The sequence below is a fragment of the Mustela putorius genome, unplaced genomic scaffold, assembly GCF_011764305.1.
Source record: "Mustela putorius furo isolate JIRA1106 unplaced genomic scaffold, ASM1176430v1.1 tig00000166_pilon_pilon_pilon, whole genome shotgun sequence".
NCBI classification, from domain to species: Eukaryota; Metazoa; Chordata; class Mammalia; order Carnivora; family Mustelidae; genus Mustela; species Mustela putorius.
In genome coordinates, this window is record NW_025421301.1 from 110,277 (window position 1) to 136,886 (window position 26,610).

At 45.6% G+C, this 26,610-nt stretch overlaps 1 protein-coding gene across 1 annotated transcript in view; it reads left to right on the forward strand.

Annotated features, from left to right (window-relative positions):
• Positions 1-26,610, forward strand: part of BACH2 (BTB domain and CNC homolog 2) — a 148,398-nt gene that overhangs the window by 104,069 nt on the left and 17,719 nt on the right. The window contains 2 exon segments of the mRNA XM_013063724.2: positions 21,269-21,463; positions 21,465-22,862. Coding sequence (XP_012919178.2) covers positions 21,269-21,463; positions 21,465-22,862 — 1,593 coding nt within the window.

Below are 26,610 nucleotides of genomic sequence, written 5' to 3' on the forward strand. Positions count from 1 at the left end.
GTCTGAGAATAATGTTATCTATTGGCAGAACCTAGTCCTGTGATGAGAAAGCCTTGAAGAGAAATGAATTTATAAATAGAACAGACCTCTTTATGGTAAAGTAACAAATAAAGGAGGCAAGTTAGTAAATTTCCTTTTTCTTTTTTGGTGTGTGATTTTACCTGCTCTGAACAGAGAAGGCATCAGAGAAGAGAGTGGGCGATTCCCTCCTTAAATTTGTTGTTGCCCTCAGGTAGCACAATGGGTTCTATTTGGTAACAGAGATTTTATTAATTCCATAATCAAACGAGAGTCACATGGGGTTAAACCCATCATTTCCTGCTGGGTCAGGTTAAAAATTAAAGCAGTAATTCATGATAAATAAAGTGTGGGGAAAAAAAAAAAAGAGTGATTGTCTCATTTTAGTGGGTATATATGACGCACAATGTTGTAGAAAGAGCAGTAATCCAAACCACTCCTAAAATAAGCAAACTAAGGAGCACTTCCCTGAGTCGAAGAGAAACCCCCCTCCCCGCCTTTCCTGCCCACACGCACAATTGCATGTAAAAGCGTTAGACCATAGCATTTATCAGGTTGATCATCGTGGTTCATATAGTCTCTCAAGTTTGTTTGGGAGTTTAGACTGCTAATAGCCTGTGTGTGTAATGAAAGCAGCAGCCTTCACCCTGCCCCAGAGATGCCCTCGGTATGAACACAACAGAAGACAAGGGAGAGCTCGCTTGCGGCTAATGCGCCTGCTTTCCTACTCTTTTTATTTTGTCTTCCTTTCTTCCTCTCCTGTCCTGCTTCCCGCTCTCACATACAAAGAGCACCCAAGCTTATTCTGCAGGCTCATCCCTAATTACTGTCGTTGTGACACAAAATGTTATAGCCGATTTCATTCTCTGTCTCGTGGCCTCAGAACAGTGGGTGATCTTGCTTGCTATAGGAGAAGTGATACTCAGGCATGACAGGATGAATTAAGGAGGGGGACTAAGTATTAACTCTTAATTCCCTAGCTCTTGTGGTTCTAAATTAGATTCGGTGTCATTATAACTGGGAGAATGTGAGCATTTTATGGGTATGTGTCTGTGTCTGTCACTGGAATCATGTTTGATCAATTGAATTGACCTTGGTTTTCTGGTGAAACACATCAAGTGTATTATGAAACAAGCAGCCCAAATAAAGAAAAACATTTCACATATCTTGTCAAATATTTCACTGGGACCTCTAAAACTTGGTATTTCCCTTCTGCCAGTAGATCTGAAATGAGAACAAAAGCACTTCATTTTTGATAAGTGAGACTTGATTTTCCTTTGAAACCTCTTCATTTCCAAGATGCCTTATGAGAGTTATCACAGTTTGGGCTAAGTTTCCCAGTAAATGATGTCGACTCTGAAGGAGGCTCTCAGGGTCAATTATTTAGCAAATGGTTTGTAAACCAAAGGCTAAAGGAAGAACTACATTATCAGATAAGAGCCAAGCAAAGAAAGAAGGAAGAAACAAACTCTATTGAGCACGTGTTGTGTACCAAGTGAATACAAAGATAATTTGAGCAGAATAACAACGATCTTAGGATCAAGAGGGGAAAAAAAGATCAATGGACTTACAGAGTTGGGTTTTTTTTTAATACTATGGAATACTGTGTTCCATTATAAACATTTGTAGAGGTATTTGAATAGAAGACAGAAAAGGGGGAAAGACTGAAGAGGGGGGTAACCAAGTTCTTAGTCTGTCTAAAGAAGTAAGAATAAAGTGGAAGAATTTCAGCCCCTAAGGACAGAACCAAATCAGCTGGGTTTAATACCAAGATAGTTGCTAGTAAGTAGAAATATAATATTCATTTTTGTTCCTGAATTCTGTTAACAATTTCTCCCTCTTCACATTCTTTGGGAAATGGAGAAGTCTGCATCTAAAGCTTTACTTGGCTTTCAGTCAAAGGTCTGCCTCACCCAGGAAACCTCATCAGGAAGCCCAAAATCAATGGAATTTTTTTTCAATGGCTAACACAAGCCAGTTCTGAGCCCGATTTAAAATTCACGATATAAATTCACCCTGGCTTGCTACAGCTACGAGTGTACTCTATTTTCTATTGCTGACTCTTCCAGTAAAACATACATACTCTACTTTCCACACTTCAGATTTCAAGTGGAAGAGAGCTGTTGGAAGGCCTCCTCTCAAAACTGACTTACTGGACCTTGTAGAACCTGCTTGAGGAGCTTCCACGAGTATAGATGTGCATGTGCTTACTTTTTGAAAATGATCTTTGATCCAAGAAAATTACAGCGTTAGTATTTATGGGCACGCAATTATGCAGTGGGCTTTCTGAAGGTCCTGTTGTAAACAAGCTGGAGCTCCTGTCCCTCTAGTTTGGGTTATACTCTGTTCTACTAAAAAGATACATATGCTTCATTAAGCCAAGATTTATTAGCAAGGCCATCAGGTGATAATGGAACAGTAATTTTTACATATCAACTTTGACTTGGTGCCCTTAATTGGCAGCAAGGAGAAATATTAAAAGATCTTGCTAACGCAGCATGATGCATGGGAATTAAGAACATCAGGGAGTTATTTTTTTCTTCTGTGATATATTGGGAATCATAAAACCTTGGTCTTAAAATTCATCTGACCCAGCACTAAAGAAATAGGCTATATTTTATCTTTCAGATAGCCTTCATGTCTAATATTGTGATGCTGATGAGGATTTTAAAAAATAACCTTTACTGAGCATTCACTATGTGCCAGGCACTGTTCCATGCATTTTTTTACATGCTTAACTCATTGACTGTCTGGGATTGTTGTTGTTGTTATTATTATTATTATTATTATTAATCTCCGTATGATGAGGAAACTGAGGCAAGAAAGGTTAATTAATTTGTACCAAGGTCAACACCTAAGTTAAGGAGCCTGGATAGAAGGCAGCCTGACTCCCCTATTCTTTTTTTTTTTTCTTTAAAGATTTTTATTTATTTATTTGACAGAATGAGAGATCACAAGTACGCAGAGCAGCAGGCAGAGAGAGAGGAGGAAGCGCCCCCCCTCCCCCCCACTGAGCAGAGAGCCGGACACAGGGCTCGATCCTAGGACCCTGAGATCATGACCTGAGCCGAAGGCAGAGGCTTAACCCACTGAGCCACCCAGGTGCCCCCTGACTCCCATATTCTTAACCTCTTGCCTCAGAGATGATAGTAATACTCATTAAAGATGCAGTTCTCTGTGGGTTTTGGGGGGGTTCTAAGTTTCTTTTTTATTTATTAATTCTTGAGAGTGAGAACAAGCAGGGGGAGGAGCAGGGGGAGGACAACAAGCAGACCCTGCACTGAGCTAAAGCCCAGCATGGGGCTCAAGCCCACACCCCGAGATCCTCACCTGAGCCAAAATCAAGAGTCAGGTGCTTAACCGAATGAGCGACTCAGGCACCCCAGGGGTCTGTGTTTTAAACAGGTGAAAAAATGAGGCCCAGGGTGCCACAGCAGTCAGCTGTAGCTTGGAGACAGCCCCATCTCCACCTTTCTTTCAGGGTTTTCCTGTGCCACACAGACGTCACCATGAGCTTAGCAAGAGAAATGTGCCTTCATGCAAGAAAGAACAAGAAAGAGCCTGAAAAAATTGAAGTGTAAAATGATAGCATGAGAAAACACCTGAAATCTGAAATAAATTTTCATTCTTCTTCTTTCTATCCATCAATGATCCCTGAGCTCATGCTGCTTGGTCAAATAAAGACCTTAATATCTAGGTCATCTTGACTTATGTAAGGACATGATTTTCTCTGGGGCCTCGGTTTTGAGGCACAAGGTATAAGACATGTCTAAGAAAACAGCTATACAGATTTTTATAATAACCCAGTGTGGTAGGTAGAATTACGGGCCCCGGAAGATGTCCATGTCCTGATCCCCCAAAATCAATGAATATGTTACCTTACGTGGAAAAAGGGAGTTTGCTGAAGTAATTAAGTGAAGGACTGGGATGGAGAGATGACCCTGGGTTTTCTAGTTGGGTGCAATGTGATCATAAGAGTTCTTGTAAGAGGGAAACAGGACAGTCAGTCTCCAAAGGTCCACTTTGAAGTCTGAAGTCCCCTTGAGTGATGATGGAAGAGGCTTCTAGAGACCCAGGCAGGCTCTGGCCACAGAACTAGTCAGTTGATCCGCAATTATCATCAAAATCAATGAACAGGGCCTGGGAGGAAGGTTGCCTTTTCCCCATCTCTGAGTATAGCGATTTTTTTTTCTTTAAGATTTTTATTTATTTACTTGAGGGAGAATGAGTGAGAGAGAGATGAGAGAGGAGAAGGTCAGAGGGAGAAGCAGACTCCCCAAGGAGCTGGGAGCCTGATGCGGGACTCGATCCTGGAAGTCCGGGATCATGACCTGAGCCGAAGGCAGTTGCCCAACCAACTGAGCCACCCAGGCGCCCAGCATAGCGATTTTTAACAAGTCATTTTGTTTTATGAGTTCATCTATCTTCCATTCATCTTTATTTTAAAATAAAACAGACTTCTCACATTCTATAGGAACTATCACCTCTCTCTCATTGGCCAGGCCAGAATGAATTATTGGGCACGTTTGCTGTTCTTAAAATTTCTGCGTCCTGCCGTGGCTAAAACAAGTGACTGGCCTCTGTGGCTGCCTTCCTTTAAAGAAAGCTCCAGGCCACAGAATTCAGAGCCACATCCTCCTTAATAATTTATGACTCTGAATCCCAGACTACCTTGGTTATGCCTCTCAGCCTTTACACAGTCCCCATCCTGTCAGTCATGTGGTGAAGTGTCCCGGATGACTCTGACTGGAAGCCCCTTTTCACCAGTGTTGTACCCAGGCTCTGGCCTCCGTTGGTTGGTTAGAAGCAGTGGGCCCCCTTGAATCTGACTCTCAGTCTGTGCTCTCACACATCCACAGCTCAGCTTCCTCCCGGCCTTCCTACTCTGTCTAAACCTCCCTTCCACGGTCACGATCCATTCTCCGCCCACAGCTGGCACCTGCCTGGACTGCGTTGACCAACCTGTGCCCCTGCACAGGTCGTCCCCCAGCTGTGGCTAGATTCATCTCCCCAGTATTCCTGCTCGGCAGACCCCGGTGGCTCTCGATTGCTGGCCAGCCTCCTCAGTGTGACCTAGGCTGACTGTGCTGCCCGTGCCCCTGCTCACATGTCTACTGTCACCTGTGGCCACCCCAGCACCCCACCAGAGCTGAACTCCTGTCTCACCGCCCGGGGTGCCAGACTTGCTCATGGGTCTGTGTATTTACCTTTTCTCCCACGTGCAGCACCGGTGCCCACACAGTACCTGTCTAATCCTCCCTCGGGCCTCCCCTTCTGTCTTACTTCGTCTGACGTAGGTGCCCCTTCCGTCCTTGCCTGTCTCCCCCCAGTGCGGCTCTTACACGGTGTTGTCATTACCTGTCAACTCGTCTCTGGCCCAACAGCCTAGCACATCCCGGGTGAGGCACCCTTTCTTTCTTATTCGTTGTTTTATCTTCCTAGCACCTAAGACAAGGGAACCATATGGGAGGCAGTCAGTCCATGTTTGTTGAGGGAATAAAGCAAGCTGCACCCTACTACTGCAAAGGTGGTCCCCAGTAGCACCCTGAAGAGGGAGTCCCCAGTCGGTGGGGGGGGGATGCCTGGTCTCACTGCCTCCAACTGGATGACCCTGGTTGCTCAGCGTGCAAAGCCAACCCAGCTAAGCACTGTCGTAGAACTGGGATTCGCTGGTCTCTACATGAGGCTGCACGCTTGCCATTTTGATGCATTTGCTCCCAGGTCACCGTGGGGTGAAAGGGAACTACAATGACTAGGGAAGGCAGCTCTAAAGCGCTAGTAATTGCTGACAGTTCTTAGAGTCATATGATGATCCAGAACAAACAAGAACAGCCGGAATAGCCTTTCGGGTCTGCATTCAATATAATCAGGTGAAGATTTTTTCTATGTGAGGGGCACCTGGCTGGTTCAGTGGGTTAAAGCCTCTGCCTTCGGCTCTGGTCTTGATCCCGGGGTCCTGGAATGGAGCCCCGCATCGGGCTTTCTGCTCGGTGGTGAGCCTGCTTTCCCCCTCTCTCTGCCTGGCTCTCTGCCCTACTTGTGATCTCTGTCAAATAAATAAATAAAAATCTTTAAAAAAAAAAAAAAAGATTTTTTCTATGTGATGAACAAATAAGAGGTCCTAAATGCCCTCCCCCAACACACAAAAAAGTACACCATTCAGATTCTACATATATTTTTTGAGGCAATTTGCTTCTCTTTGCCTTGTTCTCTTCCTATGACGTGCCCTACAACCCAACTCTGTATAAGTATCTTGTGTTCTTGTGCTCCCTCTCCTGGTCTTTTCTGTCCTTCGGTAAAGACGGTGTTCCTAGCACTGCACACCCCCCAGGTGGGGGCTTGGCAGGTTCACAAAGAAGCTCAGAGCGCTGCAGGGTTTGTTGTAAGATCCATAGGGGACCAGCAACAGATTCACTTCCTTGTTGTTTGCAGTCCAGCTGGACTACGTGAAAAAGGGCCATCCTGGCACGGAAGAGAAACGTGCCTGGCATCCTTTTTGAGACATGAAATGCTCTCCAGAAAGAAAGAAAAAAAAATTATAATAAAAAGCACTTATAGTACATTTTGGAAAATAGTCCTCCCTGGAGATGTACAGATGCTTGGAAGATGTGCCCTATCAGTTAGCTGTGCTAATTACCTAATTATCTGGTCAGGTGCAATAAAAACCCCTTTGACATTCTGTGCCTTCCATATGCAGCTCAAGTGTTCTGGTATCTGCTCCTTGACCGTGGTGAGGGGCGCACCATACTCTCCTCCCATTATGAGTAAGAATGTGGCATGGTCTCCACAGCTGGCTCGGGGGGTGCTTTGTGTCGGGGGCACGAAGCCTGGAACAGGGCAGTGCGAGGTCCTGCCACAGAACTAGCGGGATGACACTCCCTGGAGAGGGCGACGGGACTTCACCTGGCCTCCTTGGTTCCGCCGGAGCAGCTTCTGAGCTCTGACCCTGCCCACTTCTTTCTCCGATTGTGGTCACTTCTGAGACCTTTCATAATTTTACCCGCTTACCTTGTTTTTTTTTTTTTCCCCCATTTGACTTTCTGAAATAGCATCCTGGAGAAGTATGTCATTTCTCCTACTTTAGTGTAAAAGAGGATTTTGATTTTGCTTTTTCTCAAGCCCATCTGGAAGAGCGCACACCCCCAAATCTAAATTTCTGAGATTCTAACTTAACATGCTCGGGAAGAAGCCATTTTGCTCAACCACTTAACATGCCCAACCTTCGTTTCCAGACCAGCTCCTGTCTTCCTGCTGTCCTGAGGAATGGTGGCTGCGTCCTTTCCTGAAGCCCCATCTGTTTTGCCCTAAGGTTTTCTTCTGTGGACTATCAGCTTCTTCCCAGTGGATCATTTCTTTTTCTCCCATGGTGCTCCCTTTTATGGGGTACATTTGAAGTTTCATTTAGATGGGGTGGTGAGGACTGGTTGGTCTTGGGTAGAGAAGACTGTTAAATCCTAGGTGTTTATGGAAGGTCCTTTGCTAGAAGACCACGAGACTGTAACAGAACCGCAATATCTGGAGGGCAAAGATTGACTCGCAGGGGTCTTGGGCTCTCCTGTCTTCCAGCCTGCTCCCATCCAAGCTTAGTGCCCTTCGAAAGCCCATGCTCACCCCTCTTCTCTCAAAGCCTGAGGCACGGGATTCTCAACCGTATAGAGTTTTAACACTTACTTGTTCTCTAGCTGTGGATAGCCCATGGTGAGCTTCTCCACAGTAAACCTATACTGTTTGCTTCTTCCAAATTTACCTCAGTGCCCAACAAGGTAAATGATCAAATGTTTTGGGGTTGCTGATTGAGTAGTATCTTGTTTGTCTGAGAAACATAGTCTGTACACAAAAATGGCTCCAACACTTCTCTGTGATCTAATGATTTACTCTTAAACTTTTTTGAATACTGTTTCATCTCACTGGCATGGAAATGTCACCTTTTGCTCATCCTTTTTCAATGTGTGATGTTGTTGAATTCTACAAAAAGTAACCAACTCAGGGCATCTGGGTGGCTCAGTGGGTTAAAGCCTCTGCCTTCGGCTCAGGTCATGATCCCAGGGTCCTGGGATCGAGCCCCACATCAGGCTTTCTGCTCAGTGGGGAGCCTGCTTCCCCTTCTCTCTCTCTATGCCTGCCTCTTTGCCTAATTCTGATCTCTCCCTCTCTGTCAAATAAATAAATAGAGTCTTAAAAAAAAAAAAAAAGCCAGTCACAATGGAACATTTAGATAACAGTGCAAAATAGCTCTTATGTGAGGAAATGCCAGGACTGGGTATCTATAAACAGCAGCTATTGTCCAAGTTGGGAATAGGGTCCAGTTAAATAACCACCTCCTTTGCAAGGGTTTCTTGTGGCCCTTGCATTCCATATTGATGGACACCCCCGACACCGGTCCAGGTACAGCTGGAATTGGCAAAATGAAATGAAGAAAGCATCTAGGCAGGGAGCACAGCCTGAGCAAATGCTAGAAGACAGGAGAAAGGCTGCAGTCTGGCTCAAGAAAACAACTGGAAATGAGATGGCAAAGGGCATCAGTCTGGGGGACACTGGGAAGCCAGAGAAGAGCGTGAAGTTTGCTCTCTAAAGCAGGGACTTGCTGCTTGAAATACAGTCATAGTCTGTGTCGGGAACATTCCCCTAAAGACTGTCCAGGGCAATCCCGAGAGATCATGGAGGTACAGGGGAGAGGAAAAATGGTATCAACAGAGAGAAGGAGAAATGTTTGTTGTTGTTGTTGTTGTTGTTTTGCTTTGAGTCTCGGTACTTTTGCCACAGTGGTGACCTAAAGATTCTTAAGCCTCCTATGCTTATTAAAGAAAGAAATGACGAGGCCATCCAGGCACCTGCTTGCTTCGTTGGGGCTTTCAGAGCTACACCACTCTGGAAGGCTGCTGGCAATGTGTTGTGGATGGGCTCTACATTCCTCCCTCCATGAGCCAAATCGTCCTGAGGCAGTAATGCCAGGAAACTGGAGGGCTTGTTTTCTAGAACGGTTTGCTGGTCAGAAGACTTCCGACTTCAGTGACTAGAGTCCCATCAAAATGCTGGAATACCCCCGGTATTATAGATGCCTTACCTCACATCTTTAAAGGTGTGCTCGGGAGTGGTTTGATTCACTCAAACCAAGAACGCCTGGTGTTCTGGAGATGTGGTATTTGTCAAAAACCAAGAGTGTGTTTTCAGAATGTTTGGATATGTTTATTTTTAGTAGAAAAGGTGTTTTCCTAGTTAGGAGCTGTAAGCAAAGAGGTCTTTCATAACTGTTCCTAGCCGCATTCAAAATAGATGCCCCAGAACAGAATCCACTGCCCCTTCTGGAAGCAACTGTGACTTCTTTCCTTTTCTCGCCATCCCCCAAGTCAGCATGGAAAGTGTGTTTCAGCCCCACAGAGACTGGAAACAACCAACCTGACGTTGGGAATTTCTGGCTCCCCTGCTTCAGCAGCCGGGCTGCCAGAGATGACTCCATTGTCAAAAACAGCACCGTGCCCTCATGCCCCAGCGGTCTGAAGTCTCAAACACACCGCTCGTCTCAGCAATGACCTGCTCCCTGTCCTCTTGGACGTCATTGGCCGGCCTGGCGAGCCTGCGTCCCAGGAAGGGCTGTGGAAGGCTGCAGGGCAAAAGCCCAACCAATTGGCCCAAACCTGCAACCATGGCCACACAGATGGCCTGACTCCCTTCCTCTCTATTCCCTTCCCTTATGACAGGAATCGCCTAGAGAAAAGATGAGAACTCCAGGAGATGGAGGGGAAGTGGCTGAGGGACAACCCTGATTTCGTGTTCCTATCCAGGATTCTGGGTGTTGTCTCATCCGGTCTCCTCACCCCCAGGCCACAGGGCCCGAGCTTTCTGTCTGCTAGTCCCGACAGCCCCCCGGGACAGCCATTGTCCCAGTCACAGATGGGGGTTTTGTGTTGACAGCGGCCGCTGTTTAAATCCTCACAGAGCACAGATGGCGCCTGCATTGCATCAGCATTAACTCTTCTCTGTTGGCAAAGCCCATGGTAGAAACAGGAGAAGGGAGGAGAAATCAGAGTGTACTGTCCCTTGGGCAAAATGTCTGGTTTCCATATATGCGTTTACCCAGAATTAGTGTTGAGCCTTGGTTAACGCCGTCAGTGTGTCTCAGCTTCTGTTATATGGTGGTTAGTTAAGAAGGACTCAGATGAAGGAAACTAAAGACTACAGAAATACTATTATTTGCTGTCATATATACCATGCCCATAAGGCAAAATCCACAGCTTTGTTCTTTCCAGGAGCCCCAGTAACCCCCACTTTCCTTGCAAAGGCAATGAGGCAGGCATTGAGAAGATGATATACATCTTTTTAGAATTTTTAATGTTTGCGTCTCAAAAGCCCTTCAAGTATATGATTTCTTCAGCACGTCCTGACTTATTCCTATTTTGCAAAGGCAAGGGGGAAAAGGACAGCAGAGTATCTCCAGCTGTCGGGATCGAATTACCTTCCTGACTAAACACCAGTGGCCCACCCTTGACGTCGCCAGGTCCTCATAGCTATTGGCGTATTAGTGGAGCATAAACCCACTTGCGCCAGAGGTCAGCTAGAAAATAACGTTTCCACAAGAGACATGTGATCTGTCACTTCTTCCGTTTTGATTTCTGATGGAAAATATGACTTCAGTTCTTGAAGAAAAAAAATCCCTAACCGGGCATGACAGATGTCTTCAAATACGTGATGGACTGTCATGTGAAGGAAGGATTCAAATTGCCTGCTTGCCCCGGTGGGCATTACTAGGGTTAGCTCAATTCAGTTCAACTAATTGTTATAAAGAACCTGCAGTGCACAGGGCTCATGCTTTAAACTAAAAGTGGTCAGAGAAGGAGGGAGATGAATATCCTGCTAACCTCATGACATCAGTTATCGCGGAAGCAAGCAGGTTTGACATTGATGTAAAAGTGTGAAGTATTAGGTGAATCATTGGCTAGACCAAGGAGAAGGGAAAGAGAGAAGCAATACTTATAGTCTCCAGTGTCTATCCATCAATGGGTGAAGCAGGAGTAATTAAAAAATTGAATTGGAAATTACTGCCAGGGTGATAAATAGAATTTCTTAGTAACCTAATGAGCAAGAGGACATCACGCTGAAATATGGCTCTGAGATGGAACTCCATATTTACAAAATTAGAGCAAAGGAGAAGCATGAGGCAGAACTTCAACTATAGGAATAGCTCCCAGAATTCTCTTCAACCAAGAAAAGAATACCTGAGTAGTTACTGATTTGCCTCTACTAGCAGTTTCACCTTTAAGAAGGTAGAGAGTACAAGAGTAGAATTGCTATTTTGTTCCTAATACTGACTAACTAAAAGGAATTGATAGGAGTCAGTCCTCCCCACATGAGAGGATCCTTAGAAGAAAGAGATTGTCATCTTAGAGAAAGTGATCGTCAAAGAGGACATTTTGTACAGTCTGAAATATTTCAACACCTTTTTGTATTACAATAAAAAGAAAACCAACATGAAATTGACCATCTTAACCAATTTTAACTGATCTCTACTGATGTCCATCAAACATTCATCTTACCTAAAAAATGTTCACATTGTTATGAAACAGGATCTCCAGAATTCTTATCATCTTGCAAATCCGAAACTCTGCACCCATTAAACAACAATTCCCCTTTTGTTCTTGACCCCAGCCCCGGTAACCACCATTCTATTTTCTATATCTATGAATATGAATCTATATTTTCTATATCTATGAATACCTCAGACACCGTATAAAAGAGGAATCATATAGTATTTGTCTTTTTGTGACTGGCTCGTTTTACTTAGCATAATGACCTCAAGATTTACTCATGTTGTAGTATATAATAGAATTTCTTCCCTTTTTAAAACTACACAATATTCCATTGTCTTTGTATACCATTTTGTTTTTCCATTCATCCACCAATGGACATGTGGGTTTAAGCAGACAAGGAAAATAAATGAATGGTTCTGTTTAGGGCAAGAAGGCAAGTCAACCAACAGCTGGTCTTGGGGCTGACGAAAGGATAGCAGAATCCACAGTTACCTCCATATTGTGTTTCAAGGAGACTGTCTATTAGATAGAAAAGTAAGAAGAATTTGGAGAAGGGAATGTAAACGCCAGGTAAATGAACACTAAGAAAATACCCAAGTTCCCAATGTTGATGAAGTAAACCCCCCAAACTACAGGGAAAAAAATTAGACATGATTATGGAACATCTTGTTATGGTCAAAATCTTGGAAGAATTTCAGAACCTAGGAAAGCATCAGAAGTCTAGATGGAAATCAGAAAATTACATAATTTTTTTTAAAAAAGGAAGAAAGCAGATCTTTAAAAAAATTGACTGAAGAACAATTTGTATAATGGGAATGATTTGTCTGGACAATAAATCTGAATATCGACACAAGCATATACCCTTGGGTCAAAAAAATCAATTTTGCAAGATTAAGATGGACACATGGCTTATCAGTAACACATGCTGAAAAAAACTTCAGAGATGTTCACTGATGGCACCATAAGTATTCAATGACAATGAAATACTTAGTTGGTATTCCTAGAAAATAGGATCTCAACTGAGGAGGTGATAGTTCTGTCCTCCATGCCAGTGACTGGAATATTTACTCAGACCAGATACCCTGCTAGGGATGCAGTAAAACTCAGGGTCATTCTAAAGAGAGCAGTGAGGAAGGTGTAAGGGCTCATAAATGGTTAGGTTACCAGGGTGGGAATTTTGGTTTGATATGAAGAACTTAGAGGGCTCTGATGAGGGACTCAACTTCTCACACCTGGAAGACTTAAAAAATGTTTTGTGTTTTCTGGTTGAAGATCAAGTGGTTGATGGTTGGTTTGAAATGACTAAAAAGGTTGAGGAGGTAAAACCAAACCTTGACTCAAGAGAATTCTGGTCTAGGAAGATCATTGGTTTCCTGAATGGGGAAAGGGTCATTTAAAATGGAAATTAGGTAATTTTTTAAAATCTTCTTTTAAAAAATAATTTTCAGTTGGAGGCGGTTTTTCAAATGAAACTATAAACCTAGATGCAGGTTTTACTACTTCATTTCCAGTGAGTGGGATGCTTTTCACTTTCATTTTACACTGAAAAATGTAAAAAGTTACTACTATTTAATACCTATTTTAGGATCGACACCTATACTGAAATTAGATTTTTTAAAATTATTCCATGAACTTCATTATGTAATCTTTCAGAAGGGAGACTTCCTGTTTTCATTTATACCTTTAGAGTAAATATGAATACATTATCTTATATGTATGTCATATATAAATTTTGCCTGTCTCTTACATGAGAAAGATAACCATACCTGATTGAGAAAAAAGCAGGAGAGTTGAACTCAACGGTCAGAATAATTGAGTTAAACCCTGGTTGACCAGCTGTGTGACTTTGGGAAAATCCCTTCACCTTTCTGGACTTTCTGGGCTTCACCTTTTTTTGGCTTCCTTGTCTGTAAAGTGGATGAGGATTGAGTCAGGGAAACAGAAACAATGCCAGGTGTTTCAAACAGAGGGGATATAAAACAAGGAATTGGTTACACAGGTGTTGGAAAACTGGAAGAACAGAAAGGGGAAGCAGCATCAGCTCAGTGACTCAGGCGCCTAGGTGGCTCAGTCGGTTAAGAGTCTGCCTTCAGCTTGGGTCATGATCTTAGGGTCCTAGGATGGAGCCCTGCATCAGGCTCCCTGCCCAGTGGGGAGCCTGCTTTTCCCTCTCCTGTTCCCTCTGCCGTTGCTCCTCTCTCTCTCCCTCTCTCATAAATAATCTTTTTTTAAAAAAATGAACTCAGTGATTAGTGATTATAGGAAGCAGCTACCACTCCTAGGGCCAGAGAGGAAACAAGGAGCCTAGAAAAGGAGCTGATACCTGTACCTGTGAAGGAGACAGCCCTTGCCAAAAACTCCAGCACGGAGTCAAGGATGTAGCCTTCCCCAGAACACACAGCCAGGGAAGGAAAAGAAAGAGAAGAAACAAAGAACCCCATCTTTCCTCTCACTTTCTGATATCCCACCAGTGCCCCCTATCGGTAGAATCTAATAATGTCAACCAGCAAAGAAGCCTGAGAAATGTACTCTGCCAGCATTACAAAAGGGAACAGAAAAAAGAATTGACATAAAGCCAAGAGACAATAGTCAAGACGTAGTATATGAGGTTATAATGTCAGACCAAAGTAAATTAAGTTATAGAAGTCAAAGTTAGTGGTTGGTCAGAATTATTTATATTTCCCCTGTTTGTATTAAAGTAATGTTACTTTAGGACACAGATGGAGTTAGATGGATGGAAAGATAAAGACAGACACTGATAAATAAATTTAGTTCTGAGCTGAATAACTTCTGAATAAGTTTCATGAAAGTTTTTCTAATTAAAAAAAAAAGTTTATATTTAGGGGTGCCTAGGTGGTTCAGTGTGTTAAGCATCTACCTTCGGCTCAGGTCATGGTTGCTGAGTCCCAAGGATCAAGCTCTGCATTGGGCTCCCTGCTCAGCAGGGAGTCTGCTTCTCCCTCTGCCCCTCCCCCTGCTCGTGCTCTCTCTCTCTTACTCTCTCTCACAAATAAATTAACGAAATCTTAAAAAAAAAAAAAAAAGTTTCTGTTTAGTTCATGACTTAGGAACAACTACAAGATATATGTTTTCGCAAACCCTTGTGACAGGAATAGTTACAGTGAAAATGTGACTTATTGTGGGATCCTTCCTCAAGAGTTCCCAGGAATTAATTTCAGGGAGTCAGAGTCCATGAACAGACTCCATTCTGAGATCATGACTCTTCATTATGGGGAAACCTAGAGTCTCATATGAGTCAACTCAAGTCAGGTCTTTGTTCACTGAACCTACCTGATTTTCCTTTATTATTTTTTTTTTCTGATTTTCCTTTTTAAAACAAACAAAAAGTACCTTAGTAGGCAGACCATGTATTTCCAGGATACTCCTGGCCCTGCTGGGGACCACTGACCTGTGCTGCTGATCCCAGTAGCCATGCCAGCTAGTCTTTGGAGTTTTAGTGTAATGGAGTTCCACTGTTTGGATGTCGTCAGCCCCACTAAAATCAGGGAGCCTGTCTCAACTGCAGGGGAGAGGGCCTGTGCATTCATGCATGCCTGTGTGTGTGTGTCTTGACAGGCTATAGTCATAGACACACAAGCTGTTCAGGGCTCCATGGTCGGAAGGACCCTGTACTTAGTTTAATGTTCGGCTATTCCTGGAAATCACGTAACTACTTTGGGGGGCGGGGGCAGTTGTGAATCGAAGGCCCAGAAAGGGTCTTACAGATAAAGTGGCATTGGAGGAAGAGCCAGAAGGAGAGGGAGTGAGATTTGCCATTGTTTGACTTATTCTGATGAACTTCAGCTCAGCCTTCAACATTCAAGGCAAAGGCACCTTTTCCAGAAAGGCTTCCACTGATGCTCTGAGCAGTTCACTGCCGCCTGCTTTGGTCCTCCCTTAGGACCCTTTAAATACCTGTTCCACACTTAGATTACATTATAGACCTTTGTATTAAACATCTGTCTCCCTGCTCGCCCTCTTAGCTCCTTGGAGAAAGCAACTATTTGTATTCATTTTTTTTTTTTAAATAATCGTAACAGTAATTGTTGTTACTCAATGCCAAACCCTGTTCTAAAGGTTTTACCACAAGATGGGCACTGTTGGTATCCCTGTCTTATAGCTGGAGAAACTGAAGGACAGAAAGGTTAAGTAACCCGCCCAAGTTCCCAAGCAGGTACACAATAGAGCTGGGATTTGAATCCCAGAAAACTGGTTCCTTCAGTTCTCACACAGTGTGCAACAAGTGCCCAGTAATGGTTGGTGAGTGAATGAACGAGTGAATGAATGAATGAAAAAAAGGTAAAGAAAAATATTGAATAAATGTTCAGGTAGAGAATCTCAAGGGGCAGATTTACAAATAGGAGAGCATCTCTATGTTGTGGCTGCAGACCCAAAATCAAGCCTGCAAGGGAGAGGAAAGACAATTTTATGCTTTCAAGCCACATTTACTAGCATAGATAATTACTTTCTTTCGGGGGAAAAAAAAACACTATATAAAATTACATGCTTCTATGTATAAATCAACTGAAATGTTTATTTTTGTTTTTACAAAAAAATGGAAATGGAAAAAAGATTGGTTTCTCTGGTTCTATCTTTAGCTAAATTAATACTAAAATGACCAGAAGCTTTGTTGAAAGAGTGAAGTTCATTAATTTAACAAATACAAATACACCCAGATATAAGTATAATATTCTTGTATAACATACTGCTTTGGGGAGAAAAACATGATAATACAGATTATTGATTATAGAAAATTAAGATTAGGGGCACCTGGGTGGCTCAGTCACTTAAATGTCTGCCCTGAGCTAGGGTCATGATTGTGGGGTCCTGGGATTGAGACCATCATCGTGTTCCCTGCACAGGAGGTGCTCTTCTACCTCTGCGTGCTGCTCCCCCTGCCTGTGTGCTCTCTCTCTCTGTGCCAAATAAATAAATAAAATCTTTTTTTTTTTTTAATTAAGATTAGAAGTGACACCTCATCACCAAATCAGTCTCCCTCCTGCAGAATGAAATGCAGTGCTGTGTGGGGGTGGAAAGGAAGAGTGAGTTGTCCCCAAAGTTGTTTTCTTTGACAAGTGCCTTGCTGTGCAAAGAGTTCAGAGGGATGGCCATGGCTCAGTGTAGTAAAAAGCCCATCCAGCATAGCTTTGTTCCTGTCATCTCCCCAGCCCCTGCAAGTATATAAGAGATCCGTCTTTATCGGGGAAGCATGCATGACGTGGCTTGTAAGGCCACAGTTCAGCAGCCTTAGAGAAGTGTGCCATCCCTCCCCTAGAAAACAGTCCCGGGATCTCCCCATTCATCTGGTCCACCCTCTGAGGAGGAGCTCAGTGCTACAACCGCGTGTAAATACTGCCAGAACCAACGGAAAAGACCTTAATCACGCGGCTTGAGTAGAGAACGCTGCTGCAAGTCTCCTAAAAACTCCCAAGCCCTGTTTTCAGTAGCCACTGAAGCCCACTGCCTGATCCCTGTAATGATCCAGAGCGATGGAAACTGTTAGATGTTTCCTTTCAGGATCTCTGTCCAGCAGGAAGCCGGGTAACTCCGGAGAGGGAGCTTTGCAAGCAGCACCTCAACATGCCCTATGCCCGCTGAGTTTTCATCGGTTCATCCTCCTTCCACCAACAGCATGGAGAGGGTACATCAGAACCCATGGAACAAAAGGCTAAGGGTCATAGTTTCAGTGGGTCATATTTTCAACCCATTATCCTCATGTGGCCTCACACCACGGTACACGAGTTCAGTAGTTTGACCTTGTTTCTTTCAGACCTGAAACTCCACGGTCAAGGCCACTTGCCTTGTGTGTGCCAACTACTGGAGAAGGTCATCACCTGCTTGGGAGCAACCAGAGGGCAAGAGAGATAGCTTGCTTCCCTTAGAGCAGTGGCGCACGGCTCCATTACCATCAGCGAAATGGAACTGGTTTGCTATTTCTAGCCACTTCATTCCACTTTAACTTTATGATCATTACCTTTTTAAATAACATTTTTATGGGTCGTTAGTTTTATGTGTGCGTCTCCACTTCCCATCCCTTCTTATTTTTCCCATTATCAGAGCCTTACTCGTTAAAAACAGAAAGTAAATAACAATGCAGCCTTGTGATCGCGGTTTCATAAACATACAGCTTTCCCTTGGTACCTGGATGTTTGCTTTCTGAGTACAGTGAGTGAGTTTAAATGATTCCTAAAAATGGAAAGTCAGTGCAAGCTACCGAGATGAATCCTAAAACCAGTATTTAGAAAGCATCTACCTGATTTGACATGGCCTGCAGGTGTGATGGGCACTTGCTTTCTGTTTTGTGTATTTGGAGTTAACACAGCTGGCCTAAAGCGTACCAGAGATGGGTTCCTCGGAGGGACACAGAGTGGTTCAGAAGGTACCCATTAGATCAGAGCAGCTCTTGACCCACAGTGAACACAGAGCGATTTCACTGCACTCCAGGTCCTGTTGATGAGGGTTTAAGACCTCAGCAGTCACCTTCTCTCCTGAACTGGGAGGGATTTCTCAGCTGACAACTGATCATATAATCTTGTGATAGCTTTCCCATTGTTGACTGATGTTGTAACTTGATAATTAACTTTCCATTGTTAAGGTGTATCTACAAAGCTGCATTGTAGGTTTCTTGGGCACAGGGCCTAGTCTTGTACTTATCCGTTCCGTTCCTCATAGCACATCGGTTGGAATCCCAGCTCTACGACCTTGAACGAATTCCTTCACCTCCCTCCTTCTGTTTCCTTGTCTCCAAAACAGAGGCAGTCATACCTTCTTGGCAGTGCGTTATGAGAACAAGCTAGCGTGACGCTGGGCACCAGGAGCACTTGGTAGATGGTAACTAGACAAAGCCTGGCACACAGAAGCTGAGCAAAATTTAGCAGAACGGAATGTGACAAAGCAGGATTTAAACTCGTGCGAGGGGAGAGCTAGTTACGGACTCTTGAAATTTCATGTTGAGGACACCACTGCCTCTGACCTTGAATTTGAATGAGAGTTTACAATCCTGGTTTTAATCATGACTCTTTTATGACCATAGGATGATCCTTCCAAGCTTATCATGTCTCCTTGGCCCAAAAGGACTAGTGATGTGACCTGGGATGTAGAGACCATGCTCATTGGCACCATCAGTCCCACTCACACTTACGCACCCACTTGTCCTGCTTGGAGAGGCCTCTTCTCCAGCTCCTTGGAGCCATGTGTCGGTGGCAATACCCATGACTAATCTAATCATCCCCGGGGGTGTTCCCGGTTTCTCTAGGAATTTTCTTTAAAAGCAGCCATAGTGGGGAACAGTGGCAGGACTTACTGAGACCAACGGCATCAAAATAAAAACAGAATGCCCATAAGGGAGGACTGTTTAAAAAACATAAATAACACTGAGGTGAGTTTTCCCCACTTCCCATATACTGAGCACACGTACGCAAACCTGAGATGTGTGTTTCCATTCAGCAAATGGCAAATTGCCTGGGAGCGGAGCAGAAAATGCTTCCTTATGGAGGGGTCAGCTGTGCCTCAATTTGGCCATCCTTCTCTTTGTGGCGAAGTCACATTACAGCGAAGAAATGGGTCATGTGACATTCCCATCGCGTCCTTTGGTCACTTGGAAATGGGTACTTCCTTGCTTTGCACTTCCTCGGAAAGGTTCCTGGGGGGAGAGTACCTAAAACAGATACAGTAGATACTGCATTTGCTGAGTCTATTACCATGTCAGCTTAGTAGGACACAAAGGTAGGTCAGATGAGCTCCCTTTCAATAGTGAGACAAATAAGGACTGTCCACTGCCCTGACTGGTTGGTTGGTGTGGATTAGTGGTCTTCGCAGTGACTTGCTCCAAAAGTCATTCGAGATGATAGTCACCGAACAGACCGTCTTGTTACTTTCAGAACACTGCAGTTGTATGCGAGGAGCGCAAGTGGGCTTCTGACATCTCAGTACCACACAGGCTTTTGTCAGGTGTGTGCCGCGTTAGAGACCCTAATCAGATGCAGAGTTATAAAGAGAAATGAAGCCGTTCGTGATCTGAAGGAGCTTGCTGTCTAGCAGTAGAAACAGACCCAATTAAGTGTAATAAAAGTGAGACGGCAGTGATTGCCCTTGTGGAGCTATAATGTGAGTCTGGCGGTCATGTTTTTCTGTTGTGTTCTTTTTTTAACCCAATATCTTGGGACTCATTATCTGACAGAGGTGGGTTTTTTTTTTTTTTAATTTGGAATTTTATTTAAAGTCCTTCCGAAATACGAACCAATTAAAATCCATTCAGTTATATATCCAGGAAATTTCCCTTACTGGAAAGAATGCCGCATATAAAAATTGGTGCTGCTCTGAACAATCCAGGGCATTTTCCTCACACTAGCAATGGGGCTAAGAGGCCGGTATTGTATGTTGTAAGAGGTTGGGAGACCGCTCTGGGATAAGGCAGTGTCCAAGTTGAATCATGGGCAAGGGATAGAAGTTCCTACGAGAGTTTGGCTGTGTGTGCCGCTGTGAGTTCATGTGAAAGTCAGCTGCAGAACTGGCCAGCTCACCTTGCTCTACACCTATGCCTTTAGCAGATATTTTGTAATAACTGCTCCTAGAGCTTCCAGCAAGGACCCCATGGTGGCTGCTTTCATTCAGTTTCTACCCATACTCCACAGATCTGCCTTCCCTTTCGAAGGGGTCAGTGGTGTTTGCAAGAACCTAGAAGATGCATGTAGGTTTCCATATAGGGTGAGGAAGCCTGCCCTGAACCCCAGCAAGTTTAATCCACTTCCATCTGGGAGAACAGTTGGCCTTAGGCAAGGCATCTCTTATTGTCTAAGTCACCCTCTGCGTGCATGGGGGTGTGTGCGGACACAAAGCCGTGCATAAATAGCACCTTTTCAATCGATAAAATGTGAAGCGTGAGGAGCACATGACAGTAGCAGTCTGAGTCTCTGAAGATTTAGCAGGAAAGAAGGCAGCTGCATGGCAAAGCCCTTGCTCATAATTAGGGAAGGAACAGCCTGTGTCCAGGGCGGCTCAGCAGCTTCAACCATTTAAATGGCAGTCGGCCTGTTTAGTTCTGGAACCCCCGTTCTTTCTGGGCCAGCAGTTGATTTCGGGGTTGAGAATACTGCTCTGGATTATTGTCCTCTCTGAGGTATCCCTGTAAGATCAGGTAGGATGTGAGGACTGAAAAGTCCCATCTGGAAACCATGATGAATGAGAAACACAGCAGTTGCTTCCATGTCATTTCTTAACTTGTTAAGTGAAGGAAAACGGTTTTCCGACCCCTGCGGACTTTCAGGTTTTAACAGGCCATATTGCCAGGTTCGCAGTGAACAAGAAAAAAACAGAACGCTTTCTTTGGCTCGAGCGAGCCTCAAGTGTCACGCCTCTCCTTACGAGAAGGGCTCTCCACGGGTGTGACTGGGAGAGGAGTTAACAGGCTTCCCATTGTTACCAGGTATTTTTGCCAGGATATTTCATCAGCGTCAACCCTGAGCCGGTTGTCACCTTGCGGAGCCACTGGACCCCGGTGATTTTCAGTGCCGTGTGCGGGGCGATGGAGTGCGGAGGCACGCCCGAGACAGGCACTAATTACTGGAAGCGGAATCACTGCTGACTCAGTGCGGGATTAACTGCTCCTTTGCAGTCTTTATTCTGGGACATTAGCACTGTCTGGTTATCCCGCTTCAGTTGAGGGATTCGGGACAATAGCCATGCTGATGGTAGTAACGTCGGCAATTTCCCTGTTTGTTTTGCAGGTCACGGCCAGGGGCTTTGGGCCTCTGTTACAGTTTGCCTACACCGCCAAGCTGTTACTCAGCAGAGAAAACATCCGCGAGGTCATCCGCTGTGCCGAGTTCCTGCGCATGCATAACCTGGAGGACTCCTGCTTCAGCTTCCTGCAGACGCAGCTCCTGAACAGCGAGGATGGCCTGTTCGTGTGCCGGAAGGACTGCTGCGTGCCCGCGCCCGCCCGAGGACCGCGAGGACTCCGCGGGAGAGGAGGAGGAGGAAGAGGAGGAGACCATGGACTCCGAGACGGCCAAGATGGCCTGCCCCCGGGACCAGATGCTTCCAGAGCCCATCAGCTTTGAGGCCACCACCATCCCCGCAGCCGAGAAGGACGAAGCGCTGCTGCCCGAGTCCGATGTGCCGGCCGACACCAAGGAGAGCTCCGAGAAGGACGCGCTGACGCAGTACCCCAGATACAAGAAGTACCAGCTTGCATGTACCAAGAATGTCTATAACGCATCGTCACACAGTACCTCAGGTTTTGCAAGCACATTCGGTGAAGAGAACTCGAGCAACAGCCTCAAGCCGGGGCTTGCCGTGGGGCAGATTAAAAGTGAGCCGCCCAGTGAAGAGAACGAGGAGGAGAGCATCACGCTCTGCCTGTCCGGAGACGAGCCGGACAGCAAGGACAGAGCCGGGGACCTCGAAATGGACCGGAAACAGCCCAGCCCCGCCCCCGGCCCCGCCCCCGCCGCCGGGGCCACCTGCCTGGAGAGATCCAGGAGCGTGTCCTCCCCCTCCTGTTTAAGGTCTCTGTTCAGCATAAAAAATAGTGTGGAGCTGTCTGGCTTGCCCAGTACCTCTCAGCAGCACTTTGCCAGGAGTTCGGCGTGCCCTTTTGACAAGGGGATCACTCAGGGTGACCTTAAAACTGACTATGCCCCTTTCCCGGGGAATTACGGACAGCCTCACCTGGGCCAGAAGGACGTGTCCAACTTCACCATGGGGTCGCCCCTCAAGGGCCCTGGGTTGGAGGCTCTCTGTAAACAGGAAGGAGAGCTGGACCGGAGAAGTGTGATCTTCTCCTCGAGCGCTTGTGACCAAGTGAGCACTGCGGTGCATTCGTATTCTGGGGTAAGCAGTTTGGACAAAGACCTCTCCGAGCCGGTGCCAAAGGGTCTGTGGGTGGGGGCTGGCCAGTCCCTCCCCAGCTCACAGGCCTACTCCCACGGTGGGCTGATGGCTGACCATTTGCCGGGAAGGATACGGCCCAACACTAGCTGCCCGGTGCCAATCAAAGTCTGCCCTCGCTCGCCCCCCTTGGAGACCAGGACCAGGACTTCCAGCTCATGCTCCTCCTATTCCTACGCAGAGGACGGGAGCGGGGGCTCGCCCTGCAGCCTCCCTCTCTGCGAGTTCTCCTCCTCGCCCTGTTCCCAGGGAGCCAGATTCCTAGCCACAGAACATCAGGAACCAGGCCTGATGGGAGATGGAATGTACAACCAAGTCCGACCCCAAATTAAATGTGAGCAGTCTTATGGAACCAACTCCAGCGACGAATCCGGATCGTTCTCGGAAGCAGACAGTGAGTCGTGTCCCGTGCAGGACAGGGGCCAGGAGGTAGGGAACCCGCATGAATTCAAGCATGTGATCCACTCTTGTGGTCCTTTATCTGGACTCTACCTGCTGCCCCACCGCTCCCAGATTCAAGGTTCCAGGAATGGGACTGCCTTCCCATCCACAGAGGCAGGATGTTTCAGTTGTTCCAAATTAGCCACTTTTGTGCTAGAAGGCACTTGAAGTTTGATCTAGGTTTTGGTACTCAACAAGCAGAGGCAAGCTGCTTACTATAAAACATTCAGTCCAATGAATGAAGGGTGTGTTGGGTCGGGTACCTCAGCTCTCCACCTTTCTCCTCCCTTTCTCCTTCTCCACCTGCTTTGAAAGGGTGCTGTACTCATCACCCTCCAGGGTGAAAGAAAACGGAGAATCACTTTCAAAATTGATTGATTGACACTAGACAAACCCACAATAGCAGGTGCTGGTGCAGCACCCCTTAAGGTTTCCTTGTCAGCAGGAGTCCCCGGGGCCATCCCTTGTCCATGGCAGTGCAGGCCACAAACCGCTCCCCCTCCATCACGGTCCCAGGACCCTGCAGAAGCACCCTGGTCAGGCGTACCTAACTATGCAGTGGATCGTTTCCCGAGCTCCCTACTAATGATGAGAGGAGGAGTGGGGGTGAGTAGCTGTTTCTGCTCAGCCTGAAAGCAAAGTAACTTCTCATGCTCTATATCCCTCATACCAATGCTGGGAGACGGAGCGGGAACCCACCAACCACGTTTTGAGCAACACTCCCATGGCTGAGGAGAGAGAATAGACACCCCCTCCGCTTCCCTTTCCCCGCTGTAACATGAAAGACCCCTGCAAAGATCTGAGGGAATCTTGTGTCATGATCTGGTGTTGTCTGGCTGATTGACAAGGAGCCAACCTGAGATTGCCACCCGGGTCTCAGGCCCGCCTCGGGAGCAGCGGGAGCAGACGCGGCGAGAGGCCCCTGCTCAGAGCTGCTTACCTGAAAACTGCAGGAGGAGAGAAGCCCAGCCCTCACTAGGCCAGCGCCCTCCATCCGCTTCCACTCAGCCAGGACCTCGGCCCCTAGTAAAGCGGGGACGGTAACCCAACCAGACGGTAGAAATGCTGCACGGGGTTACGTGCCTTTTCACAGAGCCACGTGCAGGGGATTCAGCCTCTGTGAGATTGGCAAGAAGCACATGAGGTTTGAGTTAGGGCGTGTTTTGAAAGTAGATCCCAAAGCTCCCTGTGCCAACTGCAGAGATGCCCCGTGGTCATTTCCTGGTGTTGCTAGCGAGCCGCTCGGGCTGGTCTGTGACTGCCTGGGGGAAAATGGAGAGGACAGCCACATACTGGAAGGATTTCATGTAGCTCAAAGAAATTATAAAGGAAATTTGAAGGGGAACTCTTCCTGTCTGAGTATACCCTGTCCCCTCGGGTTTGGGTTGTGCCTAGTGCCCCAGGCAGGTGGCATCTGTGCCCCCCTGAGCTGAGAGGACTTTTTGTGAAAACAGTGAAACCTTGTGCTCTCTCTTTCCTCACTCGTTTCCCTTCCTCTCATCATAACTAAGGTGAGGTTTTTCTTTTTTTTTTTTTCCCCTGATATTGTTCCTAAGCACCCCTGATGCAGAAACCTAGTCCCTGGGTCAAGTTCATCAGCGTAATGATTTATCTTGCCGAGGAGTGGTGTCTGGAGAAAAGGACAAATGTCTTTGTCTTTGTTTCTACCCTAAGAGGAGCCTCCCACCAGTAAGCTGAAGGGGTTGTATTGTCATGACATTTGCATATGTTCAAGGAACTGTCAGTTTCTGATCATCTCCTTTTATCTCTCTCATATCCCAAAAGAGAGTTTAAAGTCACTCTCTTCAAATGAAATGCCACCAACAAGAACATGTGTGTTTTTCCTGGGGGTTTGGGCAACGTCACTTGTCTACCTTTAGAACGTCTCAATTCTAAACAAACCAGTCAAAAGGAAACTTCATTCAACCTATAAAAAATTTCATGAAAAATACCAGTGCTTTAAAAATATTTTTACTTTAGGGGCGCCTGGGTGGCTCAGTGGGCTGGGCCTCTGCCTTCAGCTCAGGTCATGATCCCAGGGTCCTGGTATTGAGCCCCGCGTCGGGCTCTCTGCTCAGCAGGGAGCCTGCTTCCCCTCCTCTCTCTCTCTCTCTGCCTGCCTCTCTGCCTACTTATGATCTCTCTCTCTCTGTCAAATAAATAAATATAAATCTTTTAAAAATTTTTTAAAAAAAAATAAAAATATAAAAATATTTTTACTTAAACTTAAACAAAATAAATAAATAAAAATATTTTTAACTTAAAAAAATGCTCTTTGCATTTCTAAACACTGAAAGCAGGGACCTTTACCAGAGCTCTATACTGTTTCAAGAATCACATTTAGCCCCCCACGGAAGGGCATTTTGGACAGGGTTGTTAGAATAAAGGTAAATTTCTTCCCAGTTTGACATTTTAGTTTTCCTAGAGTAGAGATTAGGTCTCAGAGACCCAGCATGACTGTTCCTCTTTGGGTTAATAATTTGCTTCCAGGCATTTCTTTGACCCCAGGGGAAGTATGGTCCCCAGTAATAACACTGAAGGCAAATCCTTTATTCACAAAGTGAACTGTGCCTTGTTTTCCTGAACTGGTCCAGAAAAGGCCAACCTCTGCTGGTCTGAGTCCTGCCCTGATCTGCTCTTCGGAGAAGGCCAGGTGACTCCCCTTCTGCATGAAGCCGAAGGAGACACTGGAGTCAGAAACCAGAGTTCTCCCCTCCGCCCAGGCACCTGTCCAGGTGCTCCAGACAGACAGGCCGGGCTCCTTCCCAGCCTCTCTTCTCCACCTCAGTCAGGAGCCAAAATGTTAGCTCAAAAGAAAATAGCAGCATTCCTAACAGCCGGTGAGGTGTCCCTGTTAACCATCTCGTCGGCTCTGACTTCTCTCATCCTTTTTCACAGGCCCCTAGCTTTGAAGAGAGCTTCAGTGAGCACAGTATTATCCTTCCTCAACAATCAGCTCTTTAAAATTACTTTCTTCTTTGAAATAAACACCGCTTACCCAGCCCCTAACAGACCAAATTTTACAGGCTCTCTCTGTGCCTGCAACAACACACAATCACATATTCGCAACTCGGGGGGGTTGAGTTTTAGTTTAGTGGCATTGACTGCTGAACTAGCTTCCGTCACAGAGCTGTTCTACTGTGTGCATGCCTCTAGGTCCGTCACATCAGGTTAAATCATACGTCTTTAATATCCGCAGGCCCCACACAGCACAGATGATAGCTAACCATAGCTATCCTAGCTACCGTCTATCAAGTGACAGTCCAGCTGTTTGCAGTTTTCCCTTCTTACAAAAATTGCTGCAATAAACATTTTTGTGAACATACTCAGTAGTGGTGCTTTTATTTTTGTGGGTTAGAATACCCTAAGTGGGTTAAAGGTGATGCTGATCTGTGAAATACTGCCTACTTCCCCAAAAAGTTGTATCCTTTAGCAATTTATGGATGTCCGTTCCCCCCTGTTCTTGCCAGCACTGGCTGTTACCAGTCCTTTTAAATTTTGCCCATCTGCTGGGTAAAAGATAACAACTGACGAGGTTGACGTCTTTTTTCTTCTAAGTGTATGTGCCACTTTTATTTCCCTTTCTCGGACTTGCCACTTTACATCTTTGCCCATTTTTCTCTTGTGGTGTTCATCTTTAAATCAGTTTGTAGGATCCTTAGTCCCTAATACAGGAATATTAACCTTTTATTAGAAATGTTTCCCATATTTTCTCCTACTAGGTCTTTTTATTTAT